The 10,871-nt window shown below is 46.9% G+C and overlaps 1 protein-coding gene across 1 annotated transcript; it reads right to left on the reverse strand.

Moving 5' to 3' along the window:
* Positions 1-2,223: 2,223 nt before the first annotated feature.
* On the reverse strand, positions 2,224-3,403 carry LOC121138314 (speckle-type POZ protein-like; the record flags this gene model as incomplete). The annotated part of the gene is made up of 1 exon (XM_040741044.1): positions 2,224-3,403. A coding segment is annotated over one exon (1,158 nt), but the record flags the coding sequence as incomplete, so codon positions are not given.
* Positions 3,404-10,871: the final 7,468 nt, after the last annotated feature.

Consider the following 10,871-nt stretch of genomic DNA (forward strand, 5'->3'; position numbering starts at 1 on the left):
TATTTCAAGTCAGGGTTTCATTGTGTACTTTTGGAGCTTGTCCTGGAACTCACTCTATAGACCAGGCTGGCCTTGAACTCACAAGGATCTGCTTGGCTCTGCCTCCTGAGTGCTGGGATCAAAGGTGTAGGTCAACACTGTCCATCGAGATCATTTATTTTTAATTTGTATATGTGAATATGTGCCTATATATATGCACCTCCTGTTTTCAGTTTTGCAGATACCAGAAGACAGTGTCAGATTCCCTGAACCTGCTGTTCTAGATGATTATGAGCTGCTAGTGGGTGTGGTGGGAATTTATCTGGGTCCCCTGCAATGACAAGCAACTCTTTTGAGACAGGGTTTATCTGTGCGCAGTCCTGGCTATACTGGACCTCATTTTGCAGAGATACGCCTGCCTCTGCCTCCCAATTGCTTGCATTAAAGCCATGTACTCCCACTACCCAGCTTTAGCTGCTCTTTTTTGTTGTGTATATCTAGGCATGGTTAATTTGTCTTTTAGTTCCTAACTTTGTTCTACTTTATTTAGAGTCTGTTGCTAAACTTGGAGTTTGCAGATTCTAGTTAGTCTAGCTAGCCTGCTTGGTCAGGGTTTCCCCATGTTTGCCTCTGCGGTGCTGTTATTACTACACTTTGCTGTGTTATATCTGCTCTCATGTTAGACAGAGAGACAGGCACACAGAGACTGATAGAGATTCAAGTTGAGGGACACACAGAGACATAGAGGAGAGACTTCCTTCCTAAACTATTAAATGAATGCCTGGAAGTTCTTTCCTCTAGAAAGAGGGCCTCATATTCTGTTTGGCAGCAGTCTCCTACTCAAGATCAATCATGTTGAGAGTGTCAGTCAATCGCAGCTGGGAATTTTCTATCAGAAAGCAATAATGTTATGATTTTTCCCTTTTTAAGAAACAAACAATCTGATTTCCTGACTTTGTTGAACTAGAAGTGTTAGAAATAATAATATCAGCATCATATAATGTATGCTATGTATAAAGCAAAACAAACAAAAGAAAGCAAATTCTTTCTGCAGATTGGGTATGATTTGAAGTTAGCCCGGCTATAACACACACACATGGAAATGCTGTCTTCAAACGTGGGTACCTAAATCATCAGGGAGATTAACAACTTAAACTATGACTCCAGTATTCATTTGGAAATAGCTGTCAAAGGAAAACCAAAAGAGTCAGGCAGAGGAGTACAAGTTAGTGGTAGCAAATTCCCAGCTTTTGAGCCTGTCTCCCTGAGAGAATTCATTTTAACAGTGCTGGGGATGGAAGAATTATTTTCCAATATCTATAAACGGACCCACATTTCAGGTTGGGAAAGTATGGATTCTCAATAAATCAATGTCCATCTCTTTTTGAAAACCCAAAAAATCTTTAGCAAAGACTAGCCTACCAAATGTCTCTGCCAGATGCAGTTGTCGTCCTCAACTTTGTCATCTACTCTGCCAAATCCTGGTGCCAAGAATGAGCAAAGAGGCTTTGTTTGAATGGTGCAGCCATGAGGATGCTAACCAAACTCATACAACCTGAGCAGTACTGGATGAACTAATACAGGTTTCTTCTAACAGAAACACCACAGAATCCGTAGAATGGTTGTCAAATTTTTTATTCATTTTATAATGTTTTGTTTACAGAAATGGATACACCCAGAGAGACAAGAGGAGGACTTCATTCCTCTGGATCTACAGTTAAGGAATTTGAGAAGTCTCCCTCATATGCTGACAGCTAAACTCATGGAACTGATCCTCTACAGGAGCCCAAACTGCTTGGTCCAACTGAGTCAACGCTCCAGTTGCCACACACTGGGTCTGGAGAGAAAAACTGTCTTCCTTCCTCTTCCTCGTCCCTTGTAAGCACACATTGATGTTTGTTTTCTGCTTTGGTCTAAATCCTTGATCATATGCTCTGCTCAGTCTTATCCAGACAGGTTCCTCCAAAATAAATCCTGTTGGGATGTGTTTGAGGCCACTAATCTCACTGATTACCCAGTATCAGACTCAATGCAGTGAAAGCAAACCAGTACAGTATCTGCGTAGAGAATCCCAGAACGCAGTGCTCTCCCTACCCAAAACTGACATTCAACACATCTCCAGGGGTATTAAAGGCCTGAGCCCCATGCTGTCTTTCCACAGGCTCACTGAAAATGCTACAGTGTCCCACAGTCTACCGTGGTGTTCTTGGAAACAATGCTGGCTGCCACTTATTGAATGCACCTGTAGGTAGGAGCTGAGAGGATCCTAAGATTGCTTGAGGCGTTTGGGAGGGGGCTCCAGTAAAGAGCAGTGAGCAGAAGCCAGGGAGCTGTATGCTTCAGCCAGCAAGTGGGGATATGAGCCCACCATTGTCTTCCAGCTTGAAGTCTCTGAGACTTCAGAATCATGAGATGTAATGAAATCCAGTGCCTGGATTTTCAGGTTCCCTGCACTGTGGATGTGAGCCAGGACGAGAGTGTGGGCAGCAGTCTCCACGGAGTGGTCCTTGCAGAGGGTATGCTGGCACATGACCTTCAAACGATGCAGGCCATACTTGTCGGCAACTGCAAGACGAATATCTGCCATGCTGTGGAGATCCGGTGCCTTCCCGGTGTAAATGAATCCCATCATTGCCCTGAAGCCTTGAGGCTCCAGATCGTGGATCTCAATGCGGTTTGTTCTGCTCTCCTCCATGTCATGTCCAAACATGGCTCTGGAAACTGGAGAGCGAACTGCTAAGATGGACTTGTGAGCCTGGAATTCCTGGCTACCAACCACCAGGAAGCAGTCTGTGAAGGAGGAATTCTCCCACAGCTCTCCAAGTTCATCTGCCAGAGTGCACCTTGGAACCTGGATCCCTGGTTTCTTGTTCTCATCAGAGAGGCCGAAGGAGTCTTGGACCACAGTCACCTTGCATCGTAGACTGAGTTCATTGTCTTCGAGCAGCCAAGGCACCTGTGCCAAGAGGAAATCTCGAAGGATGAACTTTCTGAATCCCCACTGTTGATTTTGTTGGAAACTGAAGAATCTTGGGCTCTTCATGCCTTGTGTTTTCTCTCCTTTGGAATCGATGATCCAAAATTGGAACTTTGCCCACACTGGTCTCTTTGGGCAGCTGAGCAACGTTAGGTAAACTGACATGTAGCCTTTGCTTTCTTCATCCACCCCATTCGGGTGTATTTTCAAACTCCATCTGTTTTTGTCCCTGGCTCCTGAGGAGAAGGTTGGGCTTTCAATTGCTTCCTTCATTTCCCGCAGCATAGAACAGAAGTTGCTGATGGTCCAACTGTAGGTGAATTTCTGGAAACTGACTTCTGTGAAGCCCCAGCTCTCGGCTGCCTGGTCCCCTGACTTATCTTCTTGTGGCAGTTTGACAGGTAACCTGGCTCCAAAATGAATAGGTAGGGTGTTTTCTTCTTCAAACTGGTAGTCCCAATTACAGGTAACAGTAATGCACAAAAGTAAAAGACCAGAGAATGATATTGGGGATCATCTTCAATCTGAAGATCAGGCAAGCAAAGTAGCCAAGCCACTAGCTCGGGCTCCACGTGCTCTCCCCAAGCATCACAACGCTACATCTCCTCAGCCTAACTGGAGATCATCTTGAAGCTGACTACTGAAAGACGCCCTCTTATAGTATATACCGCTCTATTGCTTAGATCAAGGGCATGAGCTCTGTTTCTCTGTTAGGCTGGTTCAAACTAATGTGGCCCTGAATAGACTTTAACACACAGATATCCACCTGCCTTTGTCCTGTGAGTCCTCGGAGGAAACGTATTGGCTGAGTTCACTGGCTAAGCAGTATGGTTGCTTTGCTCTTTTGATCACCAGTGACTTGAGAAATGGTAAACTATGTATCACCGCAGAACAATTTTTAGAATTTTATTTTCTGCTTTCCTGTGTATTCCCAACTTTTTGGGGCTGGAATCTTGGGTCTCTCTGAAATTTTCTATCCAGATTTCAATGTTAGATTAAGAGAAGACAGATTGTGCTTCTAGAGATAGCTGCAATCTCACCTCTACACTGCTTCATTTTCTAGATTAAAGTTAGGTCAACAGGCAACTACTTCTGACAATTTTACTCAACTCTTGGATGGTTTGGAACACTTTATGCTCCCATATTAAAAAAGGGGTTGTACCAGGGTTCCCTAGAGAAACAGAACAGAGATACAGAAACTCTGTCCATATGAAGAAAGGGGATTCCTTAGAATGACTTAGGGCTGTAGGCCTGATAGCCTCACAGTATCTAGCTATGAAGAGAAATTGCAAGACCTCAGTACTTATTCATCCCAGAAAGTGGGACCAGTCTGCTCGTCTTCAGTATATTCTGGAAGTCAGGAGAAGTATTCGCTATTGCCAGTGAAGGGAGGGACTTGCTGCAAGGCAAGGGCTAGCTAGCAAAGAGGAAGACTTTCCTCTCTCCATGCCCTTTTATAGTCTCCCACCAGAGGGTGTGGCCTGTTTACCCATCTGGATTAAAGGTCTGTTTGTCTTCTGTCCTCCCTGTAACTCCAAGGTTCCAGTTGGAATTGGATCTACATACCACAATTGAAGTGGTGCTCAATTTGGATGTTAGTTTATTCCAGATAAAGTCAGATCAGGTATCAAGAGTAACCATGAGAAGTGTAGTTTGCTTCTTGTGTTACATGAGGATCCTAAATTCTACTCATTCAGTCATGGGGAATCCATGCACTTTCCTATTAGGGCCCTTCGTTTTTTTTTTTTTTTTGGAATCTTTGAAGTTGTCAAGTGTAGGCTGAGTATGCTCGGCTTTATGTCCAATATTTACTTATGTGTGAGTACATGGGTTACAGAGCTAAAGAGAGAATTCTGAACAGTCTCTAGTGGCCAAAAGGCTAAGGAGGATCTGCTCCATATCCTTAGCCACCTCGTCTAAGATGTCATCTTTTACTGGTCAGGATGGCTCAGATCAAAACCATTAATGACAATTTATGCTGGAGAGGATATACTGTAAGGGGAACACTGTTCCTTTGCTGGTTCAAACTTGGAAGCCACTGTGGAAATATGGGTGGCCTTTTCTCAAAATGTTGGGTATCAATCTACAACAAAGCACAGCATAACCACCAATAATCCTGAGTGGGGTCTTAGAAACACAGAACAACAAACATGGCATATTTTATATTTTAATGGGTGTTTTTTCTCCTCTCCAAATTTTGAGCTCCCATGCTTACTCTGCAGGACCTTTAAAATGAGAGAGTTTTTTCTTGAATATCAGAATATGTTCAGTAGTTACTGAAGGAAAAATATTCTGATTTCTCCTCTTCAAAGGTGATGATTAAAATGCTCCCCATATCTCTCCAGTTCATGCTGTCTGGAGGGACTCACTAAGCCAGGAGGAAAGTGTACTACCCCCACTCATCGGTTTCCAGCATACATCTCCCGAAATTCTGGCTCTGATGCTTCTCCCACTCTCCATACATGATAAATCAATCAACTGGTTATGAGTCCTGAAAAGTTGCTTCCTCATTAAAGCCCCTATTACGGGTGGATAACTAGCACCACCTGAGACTCTTCTCTGTTGCAGTTTGCCGTTTCCTCAGGAGTGTCAATTGAAAGTAATCTAGGCTATCACTGCAAGGCCCCTCATTTGTCAGAAAAGTGCTCTAACTTGTCGTCCTGAGCTTGCTTCTAGATTGTTGGAGCAGCCTCTCCTGGGCTAACTGGGAGCCACAGAGGCAGAATGCATTGACTCTTTTCACAGAGATACTCATGTCAAAAACGCCATTGGTTGTGGTTTTAATTTGGTTAGGTGGTTCTCTTGGTAACTTAATGGAGACAAATCATTCATGTCAGCATAGGATAAGGCTCACTTCTGGATCTACACGAGAGTCCACATCACAGAGAAAATCACTTGTCATTTGGCAGAACCTTACAGAACAAATACACATGTAGTAGAGATAGTTAAGCATGGACAGAGTTAGAGAGAGACAAGGCAGGATTTGCACACAGATACAAACAAACACACACACGCGTACACACACACATACACAGCCTAACACAAACATACAGAGAGAGATATGAAGAGACAGAAGAAGTGTGAGCAAGAGAGAAAGAGAAGGAAAAGAGAGAGAGAGGGAGAGGGAGAGAGAGACAGAGTTATATAGACTATGAGACAGACATAAATTCAGGGACAGTGTTGCATACATAACCATTAATGGAGAGATTAGATTGTGACAAGGCAACAGATATATAGACAGTTATCTTCATTCTAAACAGACATGCACAGCATTGGTGGAGGTAAATAAATAGATTGAAAGAGAGATGTATTGCGAGAGAGCTAGAGAAACAGACAAAAAAATGTCAGGCTGACACACAGACAGAAAGTCAACGATGCCCCCGTTCTACCCACCCCACCCCCAATCCACTCCTGGCGATCTCCTGGGAACTGCACAGTGCTTCTCATCCCTTCAAAAGCAGAGCTTTCCAGATTGCATATTTTCTCTTCCACCAACGGGACCAGGAAACCACCAGATCCAGGAGACCAGGGGACCAACTTGTCCAGCAGGAGAATGTATAATATGCTGTGTATTCAGACCAGCATTCCAGTGACTGGGGATTAGCTAGATACTGCAGAGGGCTTCCCATCCAGGCAGAAACCAAGCAACATAGTTTCCATATCTTCTATTCCACCAACGAGTCCAGGAAACCAGCAGGTCCAGACCAGGAGATCAGCTGGTCTGTCTAGCCAAGTTTTAATAGGCACTGCATCCAGGCCTGCATTCCAGTGCCTGGGGATTACCTGGGAACTGCAAAGGGCTTTCCATCCCTGTGTGTGCCAAACACCCCAGATTCCAGGTGTTCTCTTCCACCAACGAGCCAAGAAAACCTGCAGATCCAGTGCCTGGATATTGCCTGGGATCAGCACAGAGCTTCCCATCCCCGCAAGAATGAGCAGCCCACATTCCAGGTCTTCTACTCCACTTTCAAGACCATAAAATCAGAAGATCAAGGAAACGAGGGGACCAGCAGTTGAAGCAGTACCAGGTAAAACAGGCCCTACATCTGGGCCTGCATTCCAGTGCCTGGCGATAGCCTTGAAACTGCACAGAACTTCCCATGCCAGCACGAAGCTAGAAGCCCAGATTCGAGTTCTTCTATTCAACCAATATGATCAGGAAAACAGCAGATCTAGACCACAAGACCAGCTGGTCTACGAGCCCCAGCTAAAACATGATCTTCATCTGGGCATGCATCACAGTGCCAGGGCATCAACCCAGGAACTACACAGTGCTTCCCATTCCACAAGGAAGCTAGCAGCCAAGATTCCAGGTTTTCTCTTCCAACAACGAGACCAGGAATCCAGCAGTTCCAGGAGACAGGGGTCCAGCTGGTCTGGCTTGACCAGGTAAAACAGGATCTTCATCTGTGCCTGAATTCCAGTGCCTGGGGATCGCCTGGGAACTGCAAAATGATGCCCATCCCAAACAGCCGAACAGCCCATATTCCAGATCTTCTCTTCAACCAAAGAAACCAGGAAACCTGCATTTGCAGATCAGGGGACCAGCTGGTCAGGCTGTCCAGATAAAATAATCTGTGTATTTGTGCATGCATTCCAGTGCGAAGGGATTGCCTGGGAACTACGCAGATGTTCCCATCCCATCAAGTGCAGATCCACCCAGATTCTAGGTCTTCTCATCCAACAATGAGACCAGGAAACCAGCAGATCCAGTGCCTGGTCATTGCCTGGGAACTGCAGAGAGCTTACCATCCTGGCAGGAACAGAGCAGCCCAAATTCCAGGATTTCAATTTCACCAATGAGACCAGAAATGAGGCAAATCCAGGAGACCAGTTGATCAGCTTGTACAGGGGACCAGGTAAAAGAGACCCTGCATCCGGGCATGCATTCCAGTGCCTGGAGATAGCCAGGGAACAGCACAAAGCTTCCCATCCGGGTAGGAGCCAAGAAGCCCAGATTCCAGTTATTCTTTTTGACCATGAGACCAGAAAACCAGAAGAACCTGGAGAACAGTGTACCAGCTCATCATGTGGGAGCAGAAAATATAGGCCCTGGTTCCAGGCCTGTATTCCAAAGCCTTGAGTTCGCCAGGGAACTGCACAGTGCTTCCCATCCCATCAAGAGCAGAGCCACCCAGATTCCAGATCTTCTCTCTTCAACCACCGAGACCAGGAAACCAGCAGACCCAGGAGAACAGGGGATCATCTGGTTTGGTGGGACAAGGTAAAATAGGCCCTGTATCCAGGCCTGCATTCCAGTGGTAGAGGATTGGCTAGGAACTGCACAGGGCTACAATCCAGGAAGAAGCTGAGAAGTAAAGATAACAGATCTTCTATTCCACCAATGAGACCAGGAATCCAGCAAGTCAAGACCAGAAGACCAGCTGGTCCTGCTATACCATGTAAATTAGGCTCTGCATCTGGGCCTTCATTTCAGCGCCTGGGGATTGCCTGGGAACTGCAAAGAGCTTCCCCTCCCCACATGAGCCGAGCACCCCAGATTCCAGGTCATGTCTTCCACCAACGAGACAAGAAAACTACGTATCGTTTGCCTAGTCATCGTCTGGAATCTGCACAGATCTTCCCATCCCAGCAGGAACCAGGCAGTCCAAATTCCAGGTCTTCTCTTCCACCTACAAAACCAGAAAACTAGCAGATCCAGGAGACCAGGGAACCAGGTACAATGGTGGGAACAGGTAAAACAGGCCCGAATCTGGACTTGAATTTCAGTGCCTGGGTATCACCTGGGAACTGCAAAGAGCTTCACATGCCGGAAAGAAGGAGCAGCCCAGATTCCAGGTCTTCTATTCCTCCATGGAGACCAGGAAAACAGCAAATCCAGTGCCTGTGATACCCTGGGAACATCACAGAGTTTCCCATGCCAGCATGAAACCAGCATATCCAGTGCCTGGTGATTGCCTTGGAACTGCAGTTTTCCATCCGGGCAGGAAGCTAGCAGCCTAGATTCCAGATCTTCTCTTCAACCAAAGAGACCAGGAAACCAGAAGATCCAATGCCTGGGGATCAACTGGGAACTGCATGAAGCCTCCCATCTTGGCAGGATCCAAGCAGCCCAGATTCCAGGTCTTCCCTTCCTTCAACAAAACCAGGAAACAAGCAGATCCAGTGCCATGAGATAGAATAGGAAATGCACAGAGCTTCCTATCCCGGTGGGAGCTGAGAAGACCAGATTCCAGGTCATCTCTTACACCAATGAGATCAGGAAACCAGCAGATCCAGGATACCAGGGTACCAGCTGGTCTGGCAGGACCAGGAAAACAGGCTCTTAATCTGGGCCTGCATTCTTGTGCCTGGGGTTCGTCTGGGAACTGCAAAGAGCTTCCCATCCAGGGAGGAGCCAAGCAGCCCACTTTCCAGGTCTTCACTTCCAGCAACGACCCAGAAAACCAGCAGATCCAGACGAGGGGACCAGATGGTCCAAGGGGAACAGACAAGATAGGCCCTGTTTTCGGGACTGCATTCCAGTGCCTGACATCTGCCTGGGAACTGCACAGTGCTTCAGATCCCAGCAGCAGTAGCTGCAAAGATTCCAGATCTTCTCCTCGACCAACTAGACAAGGAAATCAGCAGATCCAGGAGACCAAGGGACCTGCTCTTGTGCCTGGATGAGGTAAAATGGGCCCTGAATCAGGCCTGCATTGCAGTCCTGGAAATTGCCTGTGAACTGCACAGAGCTTCCCATCAGGGCAGGTCTAGAACAGCCCAGATTCCAGGTCTTCTCTTCCACCATAGATATGAGGAAACCAGCTGATCCAGGCGACAAGGGTACCCAGCTGGTCCATGGAACCAGGAAAAACAGGCCTTGCATCTAGGCCTGCATTCCAGTACCTGGGTTTCGCCTGGGACCTGCACTGACCTTCCCATCCAGGAGGGAGCCAAACATCCAAGATTCCAGTTCTTCTCTTCCCCAAACTAGACCAGGAAACCAGCAGATCCTGTGCCTGGTGTTTGCCTGAGAACTGCACAGACCCTCCCATCCCGGAAGGAAGCTAGCATCCCAGACTCCAGATAATCTCTTCCAACAATGTGACCAGGAAACCAGAAGATTGAGTGCCTGGGGATCACAGGGAAACTGCACAGAGCTTCCCGTCCCGGGGGGAGACGAGCAGTTCAGATTCCAGGGCTTCTCTTCCACCAACAAGACAAGGATACAAGCAGATACAGGGGACAAGGGGACTAGCAGGTATGGTGGCACCATGTAAAACAGGTCCTGCATCCGGGCCTTGTCATCATCTGGGAAATGTTCACAGCTTCCCAATCAGGCAGGAGCCAAGCAGCTCAGATTACAGGATTTGTCTTCCACGAATGCGACCAGGAAACCAGCAAATCCAGTACCAGAGGATCTCCTGGGAACTGCAGTGCTTTCCATCCCAGGAGGAAGCTAGCAGCCCAGATTCATGGTCTTCTCTTCCATCAACCAGGCCAGGAAACCAGAAGATATAGGAGACAAAGGGACACCTGGTTCCATGAAACCATGTAAAACAGGCCCTGCACCTGGTTATGCATTCCAGTGCTTGGGGATCACCTGGTAACTGCACAAATCTTCTAAATGCAGATCTAAGAAACCAGGGGACCAGCTGGTCCTGCAGGAGCAGATAAAACAGGTCCTGCATCCTGGCCTGCATTCAAGTGTCTGGGGATCTCTGGGGACTGCAAGAACTTCCCATCACCGCAGGAACAGAGCAGCTCAGATTACAGGTCAGTTATTCCATCAACGAGATGAAGAAACCAGCAGATCCAGTGTCCCACTATCGCTAGGGAATTGCACAGAGCTTCCCATCCTGGTGGAAGACGAGAAGCCCAGATTCCAGGTATTTTCTTCCACCAACGAGACCATGAATCAGATCCAGAGCAGGCAACCAGAAGGTTCATCGTGATCACGTAAAATAGGCCC

This window comes from Mesocricetus auratus, unplaced genomic scaffold, assembly GCF_017639785.1.
Source record: "Mesocricetus auratus isolate SY011 unplaced genomic scaffold, BCM_Maur_2.0 contig_8004_pilon_obj, whole genome shotgun sequence".
In the NCBI taxonomy this organism is placed as follows: Eukaryota; Metazoa; Chordata; class Mammalia; order Rodentia; family Cricetidae; genus Mesocricetus; species Mesocricetus auratus.